This window comes from Temnothorax americanus, unplaced genomic scaffold, assembly GCF_048541705.1.
Source record: "Temnothorax americanus isolate GAGA-0224 unplaced genomic scaffold, ASM4854170v1 Scaffold152, whole genome shotgun sequence".
In the NCBI taxonomy this organism is placed as follows: Eukaryota; Metazoa; Arthropoda; class Insecta; order Hymenoptera; family Formicidae; genus Temnothorax; species Temnothorax americanus.
In genome coordinates this window covers 79802-104687 of record NW_027509289.1, presented here as the reverse complement: position 1 = coordinate 104687, position 24886 = coordinate 79802, and the positions used below count along the sequence as shown (strand labels likewise).

The 24886-nt window shown below is 35.1% G+C and overlaps 3 protein-coding genes and 1 long non-coding RNA gene across 14 annotated transcripts in view; 3 read left to right on the top strand and 1 right to left on the bottom strand.

The window, feature by feature from the left end:
* Positions 1–2171: 2171 nt before the first annotated feature.
* LOC143895322 (uncharacterized) lies at positions 2172–9894 on the top strand (the record flags this gene model as incomplete). Its single annotated transcript, XM_077402371.1, has 18 exons — positions 2172–2624; positions 2816–2961; positions 3035–3519; positions 3644–3801; positions 3883–3990; positions 4541–4671; positions 4763–4936; positions 6078–6409; positions 6543–6730; positions 7262–7495; positions 7829–7885; positions 7952–8180; positions 8261–8409; positions 8509–8610; positions 8706–8915; positions 9011–9193; positions 9257–9406; positions 9488–9894. Coding segments are annotated over 18 exons (3678 nt in total), but the record flags the coding sequence as incomplete, so codon positions are not given.
* Positions 9895–9905: 11 nt separating this feature from the next.
* On the bottom strand, positions 9906–16086 carry LOC143895320 (uncharacterized). 3 transcript variants are annotated; one of them, XM_077402360.1, is made up of 6 exons: positions 15652–16086; positions 14120–14495; positions 11669–13971; positions 10929–11591; positions 10628–10845; positions 9906–10431 (listed from the first exon to the last, which is right to left on the bottom strand). In XM_077402360.1, the coding sequence occupies exons 2-6, from the start codon at positions 14484–14486 to the stop codon at positions 10299–10301; spliced, it is 3684 nt and encodes a 1227-aa protein (XP_077258486.1). In that variant the 5' UTR covers positions 14487–14495; positions 15652–16086; the 3' UTR covers positions 9906–10298. The 3 variants fall into 3 exon arrangements, with proteins under 3 accessions (XP_077258486.1, XP_077258488.1, XP_077258487.1); XM_077402362.1 differs by lacking the exon at positions 15652–16086 and adding an exon at positions 15039–15124; XM_077402361.1 differs by lacking the exon at positions 15652–16086 and adding an exon at positions 14875–15031 and having other exon boundaries at positions 14120–14770.
* The window catches only part of Urm1 (Ubiquitin-related modifier 1), a 66775-nt gene continuing 57056 nt past the window's right edge, over positions 15168–24886 (top strand). For 3 of the 7 annotated variants that reach the window (XM_077402365.1, XM_077402368.1, XM_077402369.1), the window contains exons 1-3: positions 15169–15506; positions 15599–15663; positions 15749–15830. In XM_077402365.1, the coding sequence (XP_077258491.1) occupies positions 15466–15506; positions 15599–15663; positions 15749–15830 (188 nt within the window). In that variant the 5' untranslated portion in view covers positions 15169–15465. Of the gene's footprint in view, positions 15507–15598; positions 15664–15748; positions 15831–24886 lie in introns of all 7 variants that reach the window. The other 4 variants (XM_077402364.1, XM_077402370.1, XM_077402367.1 and 1 more) reach the window with 4 other exon arrangements.
* LOC143895334 (uncharacterized) lies at positions 20522–23012 on the top strand. Of its 3 annotated transcripts, none has more exons than XR_013256286.1 (4): positions 20522–21512; positions 21662–21722; positions 22635–22812; positions 22908–23012. It is a non-coding gene; the product is annotated as an uncharacterized LOC143895334 (long non-coding RNA). The 3 variants fall into 3 exon arrangements; XR_013256284.1 differs by having other exon boundaries at positions 22912–22991; XR_013256285.1 differs by lacking the exon at positions 22908–23012 and having other exon boundaries at positions 22635–22900.

The following is a 24886-nucleotide window of genomic DNA, read 5'->3' as shown; positions in this document are numbered from 1 at the left end:
TTTATAAAAAAAGAATAAAAAAGTACTACACAAACTATATATGTATTTTTTATAACCAAGATTTATTCACCACCCAAGATTCACCATGACGTTATGACCGTAAATATTCGCCGACAATGAGTTGAAAAGGTATTCTTTCTTCGCGGCGCTTATCTAAAGTCAAATGTATAAGACGACACGGAGAGACGTACGCCTAAGAGCAGCCATTGTTTTGATGATGCAACCGCTATGAGTGATACTCCAACATATCCACGAAACATGGACGTTGAACTAATACGTAATTATGCCCATAAAATTCTTCAGAGGGTTTTTAAAAAAATGTTTCTTCAATAAAAAGGCGTTATTAATAAAAAGTTATTGGCTAAGAATGGATTTTTATACATTACATCTACAAATTACAATTATTATGTTTATCTATACATATTTATATTTATAGAATTTTTCGCGAAAAACTTTTGAGACATTAAAAGATCTTGAACATTTTGCTATAAATATTCTCAAAATATCTAGTCGATGATAAAATCTAAAAGTGTGCAAAAACTTGCACATTGCTTTCTCATAGTTATTTTTAAGTGTGCAAATTATAAATTTGAACATTATTTCCTCACAATTTTTAAATATGCAAAATATTAATTTGCACGTTGCTTAAGGAACATTTTATTTCGCTCATAAAGCCTCTTGCACAATAGGCGATAGCAATACCGATAGCGACAGCGACAAAGTTGCCGACAAAGCTATACCTTTGTCGGTATAGCTTTGTCGTTGTCGCTATCGCTATCGCTATCGCCTATTGTGCAAGGGGCTTTAAGCTTCTTCTTTTGAAGAAACCTGTTTTTTTTATGCATAATTATTAGTAGATATTTATTAATTTGGCTTCCTCGTAGAGAAAGCTTTATGAGCGAAATAAAATGTTGCTTAAGCAACGTGCAAATTTATAATTTGCACACTTAAAAATTGTGAGGAAATAATGTTCAAATTTATAATTTGCACACTTAAAAACTATGAAAAAGCAATGTGCAAATTTATACTTGTACACTTTTCTGTGAGTCAGTGGTTTTGATCGTTAGATAATATCGTTTTCTAATAATTCATAAACCTATCTGTTGATTTCTTCTCGATGTACTGGTGGATATCTATATTGCTTTATATGTACGGATATTTTTTTATTATAGATATAACGGATCTTGCAGATTATTGATATTCACAAGCATCGAAACAAACAGAAAAAGGAAAATAGGTGAAAGATACATATACGTTAGAACACATAAAATAAAAATAATTGACACACGTATTACGTATTACGTATACGTATTCGGTAAAAAGAACTGCGAAATATTTTGAAGTAAGCAAAATATTCGACAGTGACATTATATGAGATATTTAATTTCTTTTCATATGTATATTATGTGTTATATTTTATATATACAATCTTTCCGATTAGTCACACAAAAATATTTCTCCACTCAAATTACCACTCACAATTTGACGATATAAGTAGTTTTGTCACAGGAAATAACGGAGAAATTGCAGGTTACAATTGTGCTGCACATACATCATTATTATATCTTGCTAGATCAAGCAAAAATCGGTCCTGTGATTTGAAGGTAAAAATATGAAGGTAAAATTAATATTTCTAAATAAAATATTTTTTTCTTTATATAAAGCGCGGGTAATTATGAAAGAGAGGAGTTTCCTCACCGATTTGGCTAAAACTTACAATTTTGTGTATTTTATGGTGCATAAAACTTTTTTCCTAATTAAGAGCGATAGTTCTAACTTACAGATTTATGTTTTACGCACCAAAATACACAAAATTGTAAAATTTTAGCCAAATCGGTAAGGAAGCCCCTCTCCTCCATAATTACCAAAGTGCGTATACCGTGTATGTTTCGTGATTAATCTTTAAAAACCATATGTGTGACCAGTGTGACATCTTATTATCATTACATTTAACCTCATTTAGATATGTTTTTGGATACGTTTAAAATTTTAGTTATCCTATTTAAAGAGCAAAAATTTGCGAAATATTAAATAATGATATTAAAATAAATATTTTGTTATAATATAACAATATCATATAAATATGTGTAATGCTTATAATAATTATATCAGATATCGCTTTTATTAAGATATTTTATTTTATATAATCTTAATAAAATATTTTACATTGACATAAAAGATTTAAATATTATAAAATTAAATTTTCAAAAAAATGTTTATGTACAAAAGTTGCTCCTATTGTGCAGAAACGACGACCACGTGCAAAAAACTATTCTTCTCCACAAAAATATTCTCATACGCACGAACGTTTGCCGACCAAAGCAAAGAGTTCTCATGATTCGAAGAGACAAAGCTTCAAACAAAGCTGTTCTAAGCTTCAGCAAAATGATGGATATTATGATAATATATCATGCTTAAAGAAAGACACGTTTGCTTCGCTGGAATCTCTCTTCGACTTGAAGAAACCATTGAATTTGCATGATGTATTTCCTTTAGCATTTCATTGTTACAAACAAAAGTCAGTCAAAATATCTAATGCTACAAAATCAGAACCTCATGTAGAAACACTGTTTCTGCAATCTTTTTCGCCACGGACAACAAACCTCAAGCAGTTTGTTTTCAAGGTGGTTATTACGCTATTGTATCGTAGTATTTTATTTACGTCTATTCTCCAATTATTTAATTGATTACTCGTCTTTGTACTTTATAAGAATTAATTTTGCATTATTCAAAATATACATTGTTAAAAAATAAAAATAAAGCTGATAATTTATATCATTTCATAATATGATAATAAAATTAATACTTCTTTCAGTACGAAAAACATGACGGAGTCAAAGTTGAACAAAATGCAAAAAATCAGATAAAGGCAATCAAAGAAAAAAAATTTCCGTTGGAAGTGTCGAAATCGGTGGAATTTCAACTAAACGATTTAATTCACAATCAACAAAACCGATCAAGGTAATAATTATTTTGTTTTTATAATATATTTGTATCTATTAACATTACAAAATAATAAAATATATGTATGTAGAAATATGGCCGAAAACAAAATATCACATAGCGAAATACGAGAAGAAGAAAAAAAAGAAAAGAAACCAGTTGAAGATGTTATTGTAGACGAGGGATCTGCTGCAACGATAGAAGATCTTAGAAAAGATCAAATAAAAACCGAAAAAAAGAATAAAGATGAGCGTGAAGATAAGAATAAAGATAAAAATGAAACTGTAGAAGATAAAGCTAATAAAGACAAAGTTGAAGAAAATAAGACTGATGACAAAGACACAGTTGAAGGAAATAAAACTGATGACGAAGGCAAAGTTGAAGGAAATAAAGCTGCTGACAAAGACAAAGTTGAAGGAAATAAAACTGATAATGAAGATAAAGTTGAAGGAGACATTGATGACAAAAACAAAAGCAATGATAAAAATGAAGAGGAAATAAAAGAAAAAGTTAAAGATGGAAATGATTTACCAGAAAAACTTTCACCCTCTCCTATCCCACTTGATGATGTGGAAGGTATATTTCAATTACTTGAAATATAAATTTATAACATCTAACCATTTCTCTCTCTCTCTCTCTCTCTCTCTCTCTCTCTCTTTCTTTCTCTCACTTACTCTAATATTATATTTCAAAATTGCAGATAAAGTGATAAAATCTAAGGAATTTGTGCAACCAATAATCAGTTCACCTCTTTTAACCGATGACCTAATCATAGAATTAAAAGTAATGAATGAGAGATGCATTCTGCTAACAGATGAAATCCAACAATTAAAACGTGAAGTTTCTGAATTATCGGAGGTAACGTTTCATTGTTATTTGGTACAACGTTGTTAATGAGATAATTATGATAATTTATATCTCATTTTCCTTAATTTGCAGAAACCCGAGTTAACAGAAGAAGCAGATACGCTAATAATTCAAGAAAAACAAGATGTTCTCACGTCAAAAGTAGCTGAACTGGAGCAGTTAACGCAAAAATTTCAAAAAGTATTACAAAAAAATTTAACCCTTAAATGCCCCCTGGGGTTCAGCGGCCCCCAGACCCTTTACAATGATATATTTTCAAATGTTCTTGCCAAAAATGGAGCTCATGCTCCCATTGATGATAGTTGAGTGATTGACCTATCCGTTTGTACACTTAGCAGTACTCAGTTTACTTAATTTTTTATACTATGTTGAAATTGAAATTTTAACAATATAAGCATTTTATTCTCTTTTCTAAGTCTTGAACAACATTGAAAAAAATTTTCATAACTAAAGATCAAAAAATCAATGAGTAAGGAGACATTTTTCATGCTGGGGTCTTTTAGACCCCTCATGTTATTTACGAGATTCTTGAGAGGTGTGGAATTTAAGGGTTAAAAGATGTATTTAGTATAATTCTGCCTAAATTATTTTACATGTGATATTTTACATATCTCCGCGATATACTTGACATGGAATTCTGCAATAATTGCGTGCCAATAAAATGAAATAAATGAAATAAGCAATAAATAAAAGTAATTGTTAAAAATATAACGCGATAAATATATTGCAGGCGCGAGAAGAAGTAGAACGGCTCGGTGAAATAGAAGAAATTGAGATTAAAGAAAGAGACGAAGAAACATTCAAAAAGATTCTAGAAGAAGATCACTTCGAGATACCGCAAATACAATATCCCGAAGATAAGTAAGTTACATTTTATTCTTATAACTATATGTATATATAGTTATATACAACAATTTGTTGCTAGCTAATCTCGATCGCATATTCTTACTAGACTTCCGAGAATAATTGTTTGCGGTTACACGGACGTGCTTCCAAAACTCGTGGTAGCGGACACCGAACAGAAAGAAAGAGAAAAGTGTTTTGAAAAGTTAACTGGTAAACTAACAGAGTCGTTAACGATGCAGGAAAAATTGGTTAAAGAAAATGCGCAACTGGAAAATGGAAAGTATGTTTACCTTTTTATAATATGTAAATTTTAAACAAATTTAATATCTATAATATATAAAGCAAACGGATCATATTTTATCTGATGATAAAATTTCTATGTATATAAAAAATTTACAAAAAATATCTTATATCTGATTATATTTTGAGGTATATAGGTGAGTATTTGAAAATAGCACAAAACGTGAAGTTTAAATTTATATTTGTTTCAGATATCTGCATATTTTGAAAATAAACAAAATTTAATTTTTTTTAACTGAAATTAAAATGGTTATTATAGTTTTGGGTAAAGCAAAAACAATTGCGTTGATCGACTTTTTCAGAACACTCAGTATGAAAAGAAATTTAATACTCGATAGTTCCCAGATAGCAACGTGTCTGCATTGTTGGCCTATTGCCGACAACATATGTGTGTATTGCTATCAGAATTGTGGCAACTGAGTCCGCATTTGTCGGCAAGTTGATGCCTTCATGATATAACAATTTTGTATAGCAACTTGCCAGCAACTTGTTGGCAACTTATGCTGCGGTCTAAAATCGTATGATTCAAAATTCGAGCTGTTGCTGTCATGTTGCTGTAATAATTCATAGGATCACACAATGCTGTCATATTGTTAGCAACGCGAAGTAAATTTGATGCTGCTCTCTTGCCGACAAATTGCTGGCAATACATATACCCTGTGTGTTGCTTCAAATATTAAATTACTCGAAATCAATTGAAGCAAAGTACGGCAAGTTGCCACAACATCATAAGCAATCACAGGTTTGCGCGATTTTGCTCAGACACGTTTTGCTATCTGGGTTATTTTATTTGCATAATAAATAATAGAAGATCGAATAAAATGCTTGATTGTACGGTTCCCTCGGTGACGATTTCACGATGTTATATGTCACTTATACGTAACCCGGTTTTACGGTATATCGATCTCATAACAATGAATTAAATGTGCACGTTGATGGTCATTTTTGAAAGTTTTGTAACATCTTGAGCTTGAAATGATCCCATTTTTTCCCATCTTTTTATCCCATTTCAATTATACATTCTGATTTTATATAGCGAAAAATTAAAATAAAGTACTTCTGATATTAAAATAAAACGAAAGCTCAAGAGTGTATGGAAAGCTGTATTGTCCTGCAAACAGGTACAAGTTAGAAGAAGCCTTATTAGAAAAAGATACAGCTCTCGAGAGTTTACAGAGGAAGGTATGCGGCCTGCAGGCAGAAATGCGTATAATTATCAAAGAAAATATGGAGTTGAGTCGCCAATTGGCCACTTTGAATCAGCTAGTGATTAGACCTACTTGCTGTTACACCTGTCCAGGTGTTACTCCGTTTCCTCCATCAACGTCGCCGGTATTATCCTCGCGTCCACAAGCTAACGCGCAACTCCGGGACGACGTTTACTACCGATGCAAATGCTGTTTTCGATCATCGTTCACTGACACCTTGTCGCCAACTACAGAAACCGCATGCAGTAAGAATAACTAGTATTAATCATAATATCTAGTTGAACCGTTAGAAACAAAATGTTCTGCATATTATTTGTTAAAAAAGACTCGTGAATGTGATGAATTTTACTAGTAAAGAAAGAATGTTTAATCTCGCAGATTCACCGAGACTTACAGGAGGTGGATCGCCAATCAAGGAGCGTTATCGCACAGATAGCAACGATTTGCAAAACGTGGAGATGTGTTCCCGAGGTCCAACCATTGTCAAGCCATTGCTTCCTCGAGAAACATGTCCTGCAGAATTGGGAGATAAACTTGCGACCTATGGCACTAGCACTAAACAATTAGTAAGTTTTAAGAACTGTTGGAAATGAGTGTGATCCTTTTCATATGTAATAAAAGTTAAGAACATTGTAAAAAAATAATTAAAAAACCTTTTTTTTAAGAAGTAATTTTTATATTTTCTTAAATATACATACATCGTGTCATAAATTATGTTCCTAAAAAAAGTGGATTTATTTCATAACTAAAATATAAAAAGCAACACGAAATATATACCTATTTTATCGAGTATACATTTTACGATGCTTTTTACTTTAGTTATTAAATAAATCCATTTTTCTTAGAAACAGAATTTATAGCATGATTATATAGTGTCTGATAAATTATGACACGGTGAGAAGAGATAATAATTCTTATATTTTATACATATTTTCTATTTTAAAACTAATCAATTCTTTATCTAGTATTGTCCGTATATCAATTATATAAGGTAGCAAAATAATAAATTCTATTTCTAATGTTCTCTATAAAAATTAGTTAAAAACCGATTGATTAAATCTATAGAATGCAATCTAGAGTTTATTTTACAACTTCAGGAACAACAATTAGGCAGTATGGAAACTGAGGTACGTAACATGCAGATCGAATTAGCAAACGTACAACGGGAGCGACAACAACTGGAACAGCAACGTAAATTGCTCAAATGTACAGGACCTTGCGCACCGTGCGCTTGTTGCCCACCTCCGACTTCGACATGCGTAACACCCACCCTGGGACTTCCGTCTATTTCGTCAAAAGTACCTGCTGTGTCTGCGATGCCTCTCGCTCAAGTATCTATACAGCTTGTATCTATACTATATTATATATATATATATATATATATATTTTTTTTTTTTATTTATAGTAGTATAATATATATATATTTTTATATATAGTAGTACATTGTATTTTATCCAAATTTTTCAAGCAATACTCACTTTTCAAATAATACGAGTTTGTACATACGTATTATACCTCTTTTTAATTTAATATATTTTTACAATTATATATATATAATGTGTTTTTCACAATTAAGTCGTAATATTTTGTTGTTCGTTTTTTTTATTACAAAATTAATAGACAGCAGCAAACAAAGAGTAATATATTTTTTATATCAAATACAGATAACTACACAAGCTGTGCCTCCGATGTGCACTGGTTCTTGCACAAACGCAGCCATGGTAAGACTATATAGAATTTATTTTGCACACTTTGGATAATCGCAATAACGTAATTTATGACCGAAGGGAACCAGTACTTGCGCTCAGCAATTGCGCGATCTTCGCGAACAATACGCTCGACTTCAAGATGATTATAAAAGTAAGTTGTGCGAGGTATCGTGTATGAGAACAGAAGCGGAGAAGCTCAAGCAAGATACGCGCGATGCAAAGGAAGAGAAGGAACGAATGGAGATAAAGCTGATAGATGTTCAAGAGCGACTAAAGTTTCTAGAAGCGGAAAAGGGAAAATTCGAGGGTAATTCATTTCACTATAGAAAAATGGTACATAAATATCCAATTTAATGTACGTAACAAAATGCATTAATTTTGAGACAGGTCATAAGGAACATCTCATCGAGCAGGAACAGGCTCTGATGGTGGCAAAGCAACGCTTTCGAGAAGCGCAAGATGAATTAGAGGAGCTTCGTTCTTTGATTCAAGATCAAGCTGCTCAATTGGAGGATTATCGCAATAAATATTTGCAAGTTGGTGTCATCGTTACGATTTTTTAAATAAATTATATTCGACATTTATTCTTAAGCATAAATGATTAAATTATAAAGACAAAATTAATGTGATCTTAGGCCCAGCAACAAGTTGAAGAACAGCGCAGACAATTAGATCTTATGGAAATGGACAATGCGCGAATGAATGAGAATGTTACTTTGGAAATCGGACGTGTTAAAGTATATCAAATACTAGTTCTAATGCAATTTGTTATTCAAATTATGTAAATTATAAAGCTATATTCTCAATTTATATGTTAATGCAATTCAATTAGAATCAATTTCAAGAAAAATTAGCCGAACTTGCACCGTTGCCCGATATCTTGAAACAGATGCAAATAAAGATGCAGGACGCGCAAAAGATGCGCTTGGTCGCCGAACGTAGTTGCGAGGATCTGTCGCGGGAATTACTAGGGTGCAAAGATAAGATTCAAACCTTGCAAAATCAATTGGACGTATTGCGCAACGAGCATCAGACACTTCAGGTTCCGATTATTTAGCTCGTAATTTGTCGTTATTTATAACTACAGCTTCATAAAAATTTTATTTTTATTAAAAATAATCTCAATCGCTTATATAGGATGAAAGGGGATTCGGATCCGGCAAATCCGAAGAGATGGAAAGAAAGTGCAGCGAGTTGCGAAACGAAAACGAAAGAATGAAAAACACATTGGCACGATTTGAGGAACACGGGGCGCAGATGCAAAAGCGCATTGACGAGAAAATGCACGAGAACACACAGTTGTCATCGATGTTAGAACAGGTACGTATAGACTTGGAGATAAATAAGATTATTCGGGAATACTAAAGTCTCTTTCTGTTTAAGGTAAGGGAGGATTCCGCTCGACAAGTGGCGAGAACAAAGGAGCGATGCGAAACCATGCGAAGATCGATGCAAGGCCAGATCGCCGAAATGGAGAGGCAATTGGCTCAGTGTAGAGCAACAGCACGTGCCGCGCAACGGGATAGGGACGAGGTAACAATTATAAATACTACGTGGAAATGTTAAATAGGCATAGGAGTGTATTTACGACACATTTCTCGTTAACGTATGCAGATCAGGCAAAAGATGCAAAGTCAAATAACTAACTTGAACGAGGCATTTAAACACGCGCAAGGCCGTATAAAATCGTTACAAGGTCACGTGAACTACCTCAAGACTTCTTACACTAATATCTTTCTCGGTCAAGGAGAAACACCGACAAGTGCTTTGCCGGTAGATGATTCCTGCGATTGCAACTATTAAATGTGTGCACATAATTTTTCCATAATAATGCTATATATTTTTGTTCAACATAGCAAAATTAAAATATGCTACTCGACGACGCACACAAGCCTTGTTATGCATTTATATACTTTAAATGATAACATTTTGATACAATTGACAACGTTAATTGATAAATAACTGTTATACTGTCATCTTTTTTATAAGTATGTAAATTATAAACGACATATCTGAAATATAAAAGACAAACTCAAGAGTCAAGTATATTTACTGTATGGCGATTACTTATTTCATTATTTTTAACACATAACTTAACTGTAATACTTATCGTATACTTATTTCACACAGACTAATTTCTTCACATGGAAAATATATTATGAATGTAGATACACAACGCTATCTTATTAGAAACTTTAACAAAAAAGTGACATGTATCACCGTAGCTATGCATATATTGGATGTATAAACATATCTCTCATATTATTATATATATTTTATTTAACAAATCGACTATACTTCTTTTATAAGCAATGAAGTAGGACGAGGCATGTGGTTCCATAGTGGTTAAGAAAAAAACTAAAACAATCAAAATATGATATATGTACATATGAAAAAGAAATAATTAATATTAAAATTGATTCCTTTAGTCTATATCCACTGAATGAAGCATATTGAGCATATTAAGAATAGCATCTGAACGCGATCGCATCCTTTCCATCTCCGTTCGAAATTCTTCCAGTTGAGATTCAATTCGCTGTGCGTAAACATGGCAGCATCTGTGAACAAGTAAAACAATCTTGATATATTAAGTCAAATATTTAAAAAATAGATATTTATTCTTATTAAAATCTGATAAATCCATTTTTACTAACAAAAAATAGTAAATTTCACAAATAAAAATGTTACATTTATATGCCATCACAATTCTGAAACACATATTGAAAAATTTTTACGAAATATTTGAAAGCACACCTTCCAGCAGGTTGTCCTGAATTAGAACATGATGGTTCTGGAGATGCGCACGGCGAAATTTTGATTTGTGGAGAACAACTCCTTAAATAAGATTCCTTCTTATGCATACAGCTTTTGCTATTACTGGATACATTAGGATTATAGCAATCTCCACACCCTCGTATAAGATCCATTAAAATTCCTCGTACCCTTCTCCCAGTTAATCTTCGTCGTCTCGTCTGAAAAAGAAATAGTTATACTCATAGTCAAAATTATGATCATACAAATTTTGGAATATTCATAGAATTATTTGTAAACTCACCTCTAGTGTTTCACCTTGTTTTAACGTTATTAATGGCTCTTCTTCATGTAGAACATTGGGAGACGAGTGATTACATGATTCATTATATTCTCGATCTGTATTCATTATTAATGGCTCACAAGTTTCTTTCAACGTGTTACAACATTTATGACTTTCTTGACAATTATCTGAATTATGCAGTGAATGATGACATGCCGTGCAATTTCTACAGTTGTGCTCGTTGTTTTCTGAAGCGATATTTTCATATAAATGCTTGTTAGGCTCTAAATTTTTTAAAAAACTTCGTCGATGTTCCTGGGATGTACTTAATTTTTCTTTGCTACAATTAAAATTATCTTCGAATTTTTGCCTTTCCTTGTGCAAGGAGCAATTGCACTTCTGCTCTGACACGTCTGTATTGTGAATGTAGCAGGAATGTAATTTTTCTTGAGGATGTGTTCGTTTGTATCTTAACCATTCTTTACGATGTTTTGAGAGATCACGATCTTCGCAAGAGGAAATACACGCACTTGGACTTTTTGATTTTTTACTTGTTGAACATACTAAATTACTGCCATTGAATCTGGTATGCGGTGTTTTTTGCCAGCAGTGATAATTTTTATCTTTCATTTTAGTAGATGTTTCTGCCTCATTTTCAGTCTCAGCAGTGGATTCTTGACTGATCTGAAAAATACATTTTAGTTTGATTATGATAATCTTGAAATATATTTTTTTAAGCTAGAACTTATAAAATCACTTACCTCTTTACCCCAAATGTTGATTGTTCCGTTTATTTCAGACATTCTTACTTCTACATTACCAAGTAAGTATGGACCACATTCTCGAATACGTCCTTTTTCATTAATAGTCTTATCCTTTTCAGGCTCCTGTGCTAGAATTAAAAAACTACGATCTTTACTGTTTTCATCTTCACGATATACAAAGCATTTTACATTATCGTCTGGATCATCAATGGTATCCGTCTTGCTTTCCATTGTAGATGTAGTAGCTCCTAATTGACTTGTATTAGCATGAGATGAATTTGCTTGCAAATCTACATTTTTATTTATCGAATCACATGCATTTTTAAACTGGGATTCTGCATTAGGTATCTCATTTAACTTTGGATGTGATTCCGCAGCAGTTTGGGAAGTTTTAAAGGATTGTAGAAAATTAGGTGGCCCAAGGTGGTCCGTAATCTTTCTTTTCTTGGAGCTAGAAGGTTGACATTGATAGCTATTATCGTCACTTTGCAGATCCATTGTTACACTTTCGTTTAATCTTTTCTTTGAATTTTGTGTCAATGGACTTTCTGGATTTGTTTTCCCCTGTGTAATACTTGAAAGAGTTTGCAAGATTCGGGATGAAGTAATAAATGCGCGTGATAGTGAAAGTGTTGTTTTCCGTGGTGTACCATCAGTCAGTATCATACTATCGTCAGAATGTAATGTTTTTGTTACTTCCGGTGGTTTCATGGATATTGATAAATTACCGGCACTAGAACTCCACTGATCTATAGAACTTAGCGTTGAAACGACACTACTACCCGATACTTTATTGTTAGATTGCTTGACCTGTGTAGGTTCCGTTTGATCTTGATGTTGATTAGATATAGAATCGATAATAAAGTCTGTCTGAACTGATGCAACCTTCTGTTCCGGTTTGTTTTCTTTCTCATATTTTGCTAAGGCTTTTCTCAATTCATCTAATTCCTGTTTCATTTTTATATTTTCCATAAGCTGTTTTTGATATGTATCAAGCAAACCGTTGTATTTTACAGTTTTCTGTGTTAATTTCTTTTGTAATGCGGTAACTTCTGAAGTGTTCAAAGCAGCCTTATTAAATTCATTTGTTTTTTCAAAAGTTATTTGTTCATTATTATTTTTTACTTCATCTGACATCGTCTTAATGCTTTTTATATCCTCAATCCTTAAAGGACAAGTGTCTTCATTATCTGTGGATATATCCATTAGATCTGAATTATATGTTTCAGGTTGAACAGATTCTTGTTCAATAACATGTGCATTTCTATTTAGATCAGTTTTTTGACAAGAATCAGAAGTGCCATGCATATACTCCTCATAACTTAAGGTTCGCAAATTGTAAAGTACCGTTGGTACTTCTTGATGACCATTTTGGATAAGAGGTGGTTGTATAGCATTTCCGAAATGTGAAATTTCTCTGTCAGGGTAATTAAACTTAAGTTGTTTAACTTCGATTGTTCCATTTTGCTTTTGTATCTTATTATCGGTGTTTGCAAGATCTCTTTCATTCTGTGTCGACTCAAATGGTATACTTATTTGGACTTCATTTTGTACAGATTCTTCATGTATTGATTCCAAACAATTTTGATTATCTTGTCCATTTAACATCATTTGTGGCGAAGTACTAGCATTGTAGGCCACTTTATCCATGTTACTGTCGCATATTTCTGCGATTTCTAACTCTTTTATCGTTCTTTCGGCATAATCTTTTATCGTCTTGTTAGTCGCTGTAGGCTTCGTCTTTTCTGTATCATCGTTTTTATAATCGTTACTTATACTGTAAATCGCATCTTCCTGATGCTGTTTTATATGTTTTTCCATAGAACGCCTATTTTGTTCCTTTATATCTTTGATATAACGTTTAACTTTGCTTTGTACATAATGATATTTTCCCGGCATTGGTTGCTTTTTCTGGATCATAGAATATACAATAGCTTGTTCTGGAATATTTAGATAATTTGGCTTTAAAGCTTGCGAGTGTCTTCTCTTAAAATATTCAGTATTTATATTATTCTCGTACGTATTCAAATCTTGAAGAGAAAGACTCTTTTCCTTGTAACGATTTTTCAATCTCTTATTTAAGATAAAATCATCAGATCTTCCATCGTAATAATCCATCGTAATAGCCTCATAATTATCATCGATACCGTCATCATCATTATGCATTTGTCTAGGACTGTCTTCATCATCTTCCTCATCTTCGTCGTCTTCGTCATCATCATCCTCGTCATCCATCAAATGCTTCATGTCTCTTGGACGCTCCGAATCAAATTCATTGTCAAGTTCCAAATTTTCCATTTCTATAACAATATAATGATTCTATAAAAATATATACAAAAAAAAATACAATTATATATCAATATTAAGTGCAAGACATCGTCTATCTACTCGAGATAAACCAAGCCAATCCAATTTCTTTATTATTTGTACATTCTTTTATCAACTTACCGTCGCTATCGCCATACTCTTCTTCATCATCCTCGTCGTTATAAGGATGATCAGTTTCTTCTCCGGATGACAAAACATACACACTACTCGCTCCTTGATCGTCGCTGGGATATGGGCTCGAGCTCCGGTCTCTGTCCACCTCTCGCGAGGACTCATTCTCTGGCTGTTTCGCGTTAACAACATCCGAATCATCCGGTCTTGTGGTACTGGACACACTGATGTACGTCGGCATTTCTTCGTCCTCGAGCAGAGCCGCGTCCGTCTGATTCATCATAAATTTTACTTCGCTCTTGGATGAGTCGTTAGGTTCCATCGCCTTTGTCTCCGCTTCGGTGTCGTCGGGCGAGTGCTCGCTGTTCTCCGACATCGTGGGAAGCTGTGGGCGAGATGAAACCACGGATTATTATCGATTGGTAACGTATCGCTGTTGATTACCCGACGATCGGAGGCATCGGGATGACAACGTTCCAGATCTCCAACTTCCAAGCGCTTGCTGGCCCGGTGAGTTACGCGGCGCGCGACAGAAAACACTTTTTAATCAGCGTTTATCAGCCGCCATTACGGGCCGCGCTTTCGACGTGTGTCGCGTCGCATTGTTCGTGACGCGCCATGTCGCGAATGATTCGCGTTCTCGTTTAGCAACGTGGACGGCTAGCGGAACGGACAATCAACCGTTAGATGTGTTCTCTTTCTTTCAAAACCGAGCCATTATTCTCGCAAGATTAATGACCCGCACGTCGCAGGACCGTACATACGTGATGGCGAGAGCCGAGCGGACCTGTCCAGTTTCACCCGCGAGCCTCGCTTGAACCTTCACGCGTCCGCCAGGTTAATAATCGAGGGTTCGATATGTCTGTCCGAGATTCGAGGATCACTTAAGCGATAACCGACTTTAAATGTACAACGGAGAAATACCTACTTTTCGCACCGCGTATGTACAAAACGCACCGCGGTAATGCCGACTATGCCGAGGTTAACGCCACTCGCGCGCATGCGTGGTAGAGAATCGCACGTATGTAAGTTGTATCAGTTGTATGTATGCTGTGTATGCATACATACGTGCACAACTGCAGACGCACGAGAGAGCTCTTGCCAATTCGTTTTATCACGCCAATCGATTTCGGCCCTTGGCGCGTACGAAATCCGGAAATTCGTAGCGATTCTCCCTTTCCTCTTTTCTTCCGCGCGTCAACGTACCCGGCACTCCACGCCGATCATCGCCGAACGACTCGTGAAGGCACCGTGCAAACGCGCCCGCGGAAATCCGATTCTAACCTCATTAAAGCGAGCGACCGAGAGTGAGAGAGAGAAAAAGAGAGGCGTCCTTCAAATCTCGATTTCGACGCATGATGACGGCGAATGGACTCCCTCTCACCGTCGAATTCGGGTAAGGTCAAGAAGATTGGAATTCCGATACGCGACCGCGACGATTATCGTCGCGCGGGGTTAACAATCATACATTTGATCAAATGTTCGCAGGGGTGGGGCGGAACTGCTGTTCGACGGTAGGAAGCGGCACGAAGTGGACTTACCTGGCGAGGAATGTAAGCAACGTCACGTCGCGAGCCCCTTTGCGTATCAGTGCTCGTTTTCTCCCCTCGCTAATGTAACCCGTGATTAATTTCGCAGGGACGCTTAAGCGGCTGCTGGGCTGGCTGCGGGATAACCTTTTGACGGAGCGGCCGGAACTCTTTATGCAGGGTGACACAGTGTAAGTGTAAAAAAAACTACGTTCGTGCACTCGGAATGCGCGCGTGTGTCGGACAACGCGGATCGCGTACTACCTCTGACGTTTCGCGGCCCGCGCGGCCGTGCGTCAAAGAACTCCACGGTGTTTACGCCGTGCCAGTTGATCCCGCGCAGGTAGCCGCAAGCCGCAAGTTCACTCCGCGCGTAAACGCGTCACGTTTACTCACACTGTCCCGTGTGAATGAATAACATCGGTCGACATCGTGAACAAAGATGGCGGCCGCGCGGCGCGCATCGCGCCTATAGGCATATGCCTATGATCATCGACCTATAGTGGCTGCTTTTCATATAGCGACAAGTCGACACAGGCATCATTCTGTCTTTTTTCAACATCTACTAGGCTGCGTTCGAATTTCCTACCCGAGTGCTACAAATCCTAAGATTTTCAACACTCGGTTGGGGAATCCAAACGCAGCCTAATGGGGGGGGGGGTCTACAATGCGAGTCGTGGGTCGTGAGTCGTAGGAAATGGACCAATCACAATCGAATTTGAGGAGGATACTCGACTGTGATTGGTCTATTTCCTTATGCACATGTGTATGGACCAATCAATTTTCTAAGGATGCTGTCACATGGCAGTCAGAAATTCGGAAAACGGAATCTCGGAAAAGTAATGGAGAGGGGGTCAACCAATCAGAGTCAGCTCGATCGGTGCGATTTTTCAAGGGCCGGGCTCCCCATGGAACGACTTTTACGGAAAACTAAATGGCATTCTAACCTTAACATATTTTTAAATTAAAGAAATTTTTATATAATTTTAGAGTATAATAAAAAATACGTTGAAGTTTTATTTTTTAATAGACTCTACTACTACGGTAAGTATCTTTTTTTTTCTAAAACAATAAAAATCATTTTTTCAATTTTTACTTATTCCGGAAATATCAGTCCATGGGGAGCCCAGTCACAAAAATCATTACTTTTCCGAGATTCCGTTTTCCGAATTTCTGACTGCCATGTGACAGCACCCTTATGCTTACGCATTATGCGTTATGCAGAAGTGTGTGCTTTCCGCTTAAAGGCCATCGCACACAAAATTGCATAGGCTGCATAAGCATAGCATAAGACCGCTGGACCAATGAGCATCTTATGTAAATCAATATGGCGATTTTATGCTGGATGCTCATTGGTTTAGCGGTCTTATGCTATGCTTATGCTAAACTTATGCTAAGCTATGCATTTTGTGTGCGATGGCCTTTAGGCTGAAGTTACATGGCATGTATTTTCCGCGTAATAGTCCAGTCAAAATACAATTAGACCTAGAAAAAATTGCAATACAAAGTTTTATTACGTCATTGTGTTCAGAAAAATATACTGAACAACATATTCAAATTTCGCTATTTTCCGCTATCCCTTATAAGTATGTTTTTTATTAACAATTTATAAACAAATTCGTTTTTCTCATAAATATCTCATATTTCATATCTCATATTTCAAAAAATTCATAAGAACATTTTTTGTAGATATTTGTCTGTTCTACAACTTTGATCTCTACAAAAATTTTAAAATTTATCGTATTTGTGGAGAAAAACGAATTTGTTTATAAATTGTTAATAAAAAACATACTTAGGGATAGCGGAAAATGGCGGAATTTGAATATGTTGTTCAGTATATTTTTCTGAACACAATGACGTAATAAAACCTTGTGTTGCAATTTTTTCTAGGTACCCCCCTTTTTTCCATATTTTGACTGGACTATAAGGCTGCATCCTCATGGAGAGAGAAATAGCGGAACGGAATTAAAACGGAATTACTCTGATTGGCTAATCTCTAGGTGGGGACTCTCAAGATGGGGTATTAGCCAATCAAAGGAATTCCGTTTTAATTCCGTTCCGCTATTTCTTTCTCCATGGGGATGCACCCTAACGCGTAACCGCGTAACCAATTAGAAGCGTTTCGCATTTTTGATTACGCATATTTGCGCTTCTGATTGGTTACGCGATACGTATTACGCGGAAAATATCAAGGGCCTGATTCTCTAACGACAAACGTATGCGTAAACTCTGCTCTAACAGAAAAGCTGCAAGCTTATTGGCTAAAAACTGTGCGATAGCCAATCAATTTGCACCTTTTTTGTTAGAGCAGAGTTTGCGCATACGTTTCTCGTTAGAGAATCGAGCCCCAGTCCATGTGACCGCACCCTAAAGTCCGTATAGACTACGGATTGGGATTGAGATTGGATTAAAATTTAATTAATCAGAATAGAGAAAATTGATCTCAAGTTTAATAAACTTTGCTCTGATTGGTCAAATTTCAATCCAATCTTAATCCTAATCCGTAGTCTGATACGGGCATAAGGCCCGGTCTACAATCAGTCGTATGTCGGAGTCGGATGTCGCAACGTAGCCGATGGTCCAATGAGAGAATTTCTTTTTCGGAAACGAATTTTCTTTATTAGACCATCGGCTACGTGCCGACATCCGACTCCAACATACGACTGATTGTAGACCGGGCCTAAGAGTCGTAAGAAATTGACCAATCACAGTCTATTATTCTCCTTGCGATTGAAGAATAATAAACTGTGATTGGTCAATTTCTAATGCTAGGTCTACAATGCGAGTCGTAAAGTCGTGAATCGTAAGAATTGACCAATCACAGTCGATTATTCTCCTCAAATTTGTTTGTGATTGGTCAATTCTTACGACTCACGAATTTACGACTCGCATTGTAGACCTAGCATTACAACTCTTACGACTGCGACTGAATGTAGATCCAGGCCTATGAACTGCGCGACGCAAGTCGAAAGTTTGTATTAAGCCGGTATTCATAGAGTGCGTTTCGTTTTGTGCATGATGCGCATAATGTACTATTTATCCTTGTTGTTTACCAAATGTTAAATAAGGATAAGTGATGCAATGCGCATCATGCGTAAAACGGAACGCACTCATAGTCAGATCTTACCCCAGTTCTACTTATGTCGTATGTCGTATCGTAGCATAATTTGTAAGAAATTAATCAATCACAGTCGATTATTTATTCTTTTTAAATTTACCTATTATTGGTCAATTTCGTATGAATTATGCTACGATACGACCAATGTAGAGAGAACCGGTCTTATATTTAAGATTATCTTAAGTTTATCTTTAGATGCTGTACGACTCGTTTTATTGGCTGTGGAGTATTTAAAAAGTTAAATGAGTATCTAAAAAGTAACAAAAAAGTTAAACGAAAAGTACGATTACGTGAACGTAGCCGATGGTCCAATGAGAGAATTTCTTTTTCGGAAACGAATTTTCCTCATTGGACCATCGGCTACGTGCCGACATCGTACGTTCACATAATCGTACTTTTCGTTTAACTTTTTTGTTTGGAGTCTCAGCCTAATTCTACAAACGCGCGGTATGATATTCCTTGATGTCTACTGAATGGACCTGCACCCTCATTTTGTAACCTCAAGTTGTAGAATTTTTATACGAAGCAAATATTGGCAAATATTGTTAAAATACGAGTGTAGGTATTACAGACGACTTTAGGATCCTCTTAAGCCTTGTGTACACGGTACTAGAAATCGGTCCGAGTTTCGGTTTAAGCCAATAATCAACTTGCAGCTCTTACAGAAAAGCAGCAGTTTCATTGGCTTAAACCGAAACTCGGACCGATTTTTAGTATCGTGTACACAAGGCTTTATACAAGTTATTAGTAATAATGTAATTAGGCGGCAGTGTGGTCTAGTGGTAGAGCGCCAGACTCGTAATCTGAGGAACCAGATTCGAGTCCACTAGAGCCATGATGAAGCATGGAATGTTTTTCCGATAGCTGCGCCCCTCCGTGCAAGATAGGCTCATACATACATGATGTGCCAAATCCAACCGAGCAACCTTACCGTGGTGCACATCAAATTACACAAATGCCGATATTGTGCTGAAATCATAAAAAAAGGGGTTACTTTAAATTGCGATATTTCGCTAAATAATCGGCGTAAAACAATTTTTTTTTTATTTGAAAGGGTAAAGTCCGTACTTTGAGATGATATTAATGATTATGTTTGCCAATTTTGTTGTTAGGCAGTGAAAAACTGCAAATTTCAAGATTTTGGATATCTCAAATACGTCCTTATTCAAAGCTGACCACGCCTTATATTTGAGTATTAAAACCTAAGTGAAAATTGAACAAAATCACTTTATAGTAGAGGGTTTGCCCTGTAAAATCTTTTTAAAAACTTTTTTGTTAAATATTCGCTAAGTAATCACAGTTTAAAAATGGGCAAAAATTTACTGACAAAAAATAATCCCCTAATTTTTTTGAGCAGTGTATATATATATAATAAATTATATTGTTTATAATAGATAATATTATATACTAATTTATACATTTATATACATATGAACTATTGAATTAAACTCATTTTTATATCAATAAATTACGTAGATATAGGTGCTAAACTAATTTGAATATTTTTCAAAAGTCATAGTTAATCTGAAAATGGCGAAGTCCAAACTTTTATTTGAAGAAATCAATTCCATTATATAGCGATCTTATTTTATATCTTACACTTTATCTACATACTTACATTTTTTATTCTCGTCATTTTAATATACAAATAATTTCATTATTAATGGAATTAATAGAAATTGATATCTCACAAAATCAATGTTTTATCATAGGGACACAAAATCAATATCGACGTTTTTTTTATTGAAACAAAATTTTATACACTCATGTGATCGGAGCAACTTTATTCTATGCTTTACATTTTTACATCTACATTTTTCGCACTCTTTATAGTAATAACTTTATTGGCTGCGTCCAGTGGAAAAAGCAGTTTAGTAAGCGCTCAGTGATCTTTTAATGTGATTAGTGCTTGCCTTTGGTTCTTCGCTGAATCTAAACGTAGAAATTAATAACAATAAAGAATCACTAAGCGCTTACTGAGCTGCTTTTTCTGCTGAATGGAGTAATTATCATTTAGAAGCTCGTACACTGGCAACGACAGCGATGGCGGGAAGCACCGCGTGGAGAAACGTGTCGCGAGGAGCGCGATTGTTGTCTCTCGAGTTGAAATTTAGACGGGTATTCACAGTCCGATCTCATATTCAAGATTGTCTTAAGTCTCCCTTACAAAAAAGTATTACTGACTAAATACTTAAAATCTCAGTGATTTAATACTGTCAATATTTATTTGGGAAATACTGGGAAAATACTGGTAGTGATAAATATTATAGGTAGTGATTAATACTACACAGAACTACTGGTGCTTAGTATTGAATTACTCACCGATATTTCGATTTCCGATATTTACCCGGCATAAAAAAAAATTATTTTTTTTCGAAATTTTATTACTTTTTTATAACTAAATTTGTTTCTTAAGATGCAGTCTATAATTATAAATATTTTCTCGTATTTAAAAAACACACTTACCTTGGTGGGAATGAACTCGGGACCTCTGGATCGTGAGCCAACTGCCTTACGTGGTTTTTTTTTTTTTTTTAATATGTTTATTGCACACCATAAAAATTGTCGGGATTACATATATTTCCAATAAACAAGAAAATTCATATGAACTAGGGTACAATCAGTCTGGCCCAGCTTGGGCTCTCGCAATCGAATACATATTAGTCTTTGGTAATAAAAAATAAACAATATCTTATTGTGTTGCACTTAAGTCTAGTGTGTTCCGTAACTCATTATAAAAGTATGCTAGAAAAAGGTGAGTAAAAAACTAGCTATTTTATTTTAGGTTTTGTGGGTTATGTACAAAAATAAACTACAGTAAAACAAAACAGAAAATTAGAGACTCTATAGTCAATAAAAATAAAATAAAATGCTTACTCGCTACTTATCGGGTACTACTCTTAGGATCGCCACCAATACTTTTCTTTATTCTTAACCAGGTACATGTCGCAGGTATCTTTATCTGGTAAGTCTATATTATATCTTAGGAGAGACTTATTATCTATGCTGCTTAAATTACTCGGATAATTAAATAATAAGGATAAACTTCCGAAAACGGCCCCCCTCCGATTTCGATGAAACTTTGTGAAAAGCTTTGTTTTGGATCAAAATGAAAGCCCTTAAAAGGAATTTTGGCGACTCCTATGATAAAGCCATTTTTTTAAATAAAATGATAAAAAATATAGGAAAATTTTCATAATTCTACAGGATGTTATAAATTGAATATATACTGTTTGTATTTAAATAATCAAGGTCAGAAGCTAGTATGTATATATATAAACAAGCTTGTAAAGCGCGCCACGAACCCATGTGACATCTCGGTTCGCATGGAAAGTGTATGCGTGAACTATTTCGGGACTACCACACCTCCCCCGAAAGCATGGGGGGGGGGTGTGCGTGGAAAGTGTATGCGTGAACTATTTCGGGACTACCGCACCTCCCCCGAAAGCATGGGGGGGGGGGTGTGCGTGGAAAGTGTATGCGTGAACTATTTCGGGACTACCGCACCTCCCCCGAAAGCATGGGGGGGTGTGCGTGGAAAGTATATGCGTGAACTATTTCGGGACTACCGCACCTCCCCCGAAAGCATGGGGGGGGGGTGTGCGCGTGAATCTTGGTTTGCGTGGAAAAATAAAAACATTAAATCATTAAATACAAACAGTATATATTCAATTTATAACATCCTGTAGAATTATGAAGATTTTCCTATATTTTTTATCATTTTATTTAAAAAAATGGCTTTATCATAGGAGTCGCCAAAATTCCTTTTAAGGACTTTCATTTTAACCCAAAACGAAGCTTCTCACAAAGTTTCATCGAAATCGGAGGGGGGCCGTTTTCGGAAGTCTACCCAATAATTTTTTGTTTTTCCGTCTAGGTATGTGATAAATGATAGGCACCATCATTTTATCTTGAATGTAACCGTGCTTGTCAAGATACGGGAAGGCCTCAGGAGGGACAAATCCTGAATTTAATGTTCCTTTAATATAACTATCATCTGGGAAGGGCATTGGAAAGATTAAGCTGTTCTCTTTGATTAAAGCCGCATTCGCAAAGTAATTTCTCGTAAGCTTGATTACGAAATTATCGAATCTTGATATGTTTGCTAAATTATAAATAATTTTATTTTTTATATATTTTTTGTAATTAGAGAGACTCCTGAGACCTGTATTTTCCAAGGCATGCTCTCAAACACTTCCGCTCAAAGACTCTTATTTGCTCCATTTGTGAGGCACTAATGTTGTACCAAATCTGGAAACCGTACGCGATAATTGGCCTGATGAGCGCTTGGTAGCAAATTACTTTAACCCTGCTGTTAAGAATATTCGAGTAAAAAAGCCGACCCAAACTTATAAAAGTTTGTTTTGCCTTCTTAAGTTGTGACTCGACATGTTTATCAAATAAAAATCTATCATCTATGTGTAAACCAAGATATTTGACTATTTTTTTATGTGCAATTGTTATATTTTCAGCTTTAGGATCATTTAAACAGAATTTTTTGTATTGTTGTGGGATAGGGTACTTTGCCCTTGTGATCGCTGGTCTAAACAGGATGGTTTCGCATTTATCTGTGTTAACTTTGAGTTTCCAAGTATGGTAGAAATCGAATATTTTATCAATTGCTTTTTGTAGAATCTCTTTGATAAAATCAGGTTTCCTATTCACAAAGTATATAATTAGATCGTTTGCGTATGCTAATAAGCTACAATGAGTGTTTTGCTCTCCAAACAATTTGAGGAGATCTGCGGTATATATATTAAAAAGAGCAGGCGAATTGATTGTACTCTGTTGAAGGCCATTAATAAAATGTGTTTTATGGAGGCCACTGCATTAAATGACGTTGTTCGGAATGATCTGTCTTTAATCATATTCCAAATTAGCTTAATTAATCTTAGTGGAAAGTTATACTTTTTCAACTTAAAAATTAGGCCTTCTTGCCACACTGTATCGAATGCCTTCTCGAGATCCACCAAGCAAGCGCCTATACAATCGTCATTATTTAAGGCCCAGTTAATGTCGGATGCTAATTTATTGATCGCATGTAGTGTGAAATGTTTTGCGCGGAAGCCAAACTGATTCTCTGGAAACACCTCATGTTCTTTACAAAACATTGTAATGGTGTCGTTATTCACCATTTCGTACACCTTGCCTATATTTGGCAACAAACTAATGGGTCTATAGCTCGAAGGTAGTGACTTGTCTTTGCCTTTTTTTAGTAAAGAAATCACTTTGGCTTCCTTCCATTTCAACGGAAAGTAAGAGTAATTAAGCATATTGTTAAAAAGTATAGCATAGAAGTATATAATTTTCGCAGGTAAGTGTTTAAGAGCTATATTTGGAATGTTATCCACACCCGAAGACTTCTTGTTGTTCAGATTTCTAAACTTTTTAGTTAATGATATTTTATCAGTAAAATAGAATGGGGTAATATGTTCTTCTTTAGGTAAATCAGCCGGATTTTTTTCGCTAAAGGTACATATCGAGTTATTGTCAATTATATCCAATTCCATTTCTTTTTTAATATCATCCGTTACTTTTTTGATGATTTCGTTAAGACGCGGTTTGCCCATATCATTATTTTGGTTGTTAATCGTGGCGAAATGGGAACCGAGTACGTCTAACTTCTGTACTGGTTCTTGTATTATAAAGTTATTTTTTGAGTCTTTCATCAGTGTGTTCGTATCTATATTAATTTGTTCTAATAAATTTTTTTTATTTTCAGGCACTTTTAAAGGCGGAATATCTAACTGGTTTTTGTTGCGGAATATTTTGTTAATTTCTGGGAAGAACTTTTTAGAATTTTTATACGTTATATTACTAACCCTTTTCTCCCAATAATTGTTCATAGACCTGGTAACCTCCTTTCCCAATTCATCTTTTAATTTCTTCATGAGTCTTTTGAGGTTTCTAATCTCATCGTCTGGAGGTATAAATTTCCTTTCCCATCTATGTATTCGCGTTAAAATGGAACTTTTAGCTTTCTTTAAATTACTAATTCTAGAGTTCATATATTTATCTACTGAGTTTGTATTTTTTATTTTCGGAATTGATTCTTCAATTGCAGATAAAATATTAGCTTCGATAATGTCTGTAAATGAATCTATTTCTTCTAAGCTTAAGTTTCTGTCG

Coding starts and splice junctions, on each gene's coding strand:
- LOC143895320 (XM_077402360.1), bottom strand. CDS start 14,486: ATGTCGGAGAACAGCGAGCACTCGCCCGACGACACCGAAGCGGAGACA. Junction 13,972..14,119: donor AGAGTATGGCGATAGCGACG/GTAAGTTGATAA, acceptor ATATTGTTATAG/AAATGGAAAATTTGGAACTT. Junction 10,432..10,627: donor TCAGGACAACCTGCTGGAAG/GTGTGCTTTCAA, acceptor ACTTGTTCACAG/ATGCTGCCATGTTTACGCAC.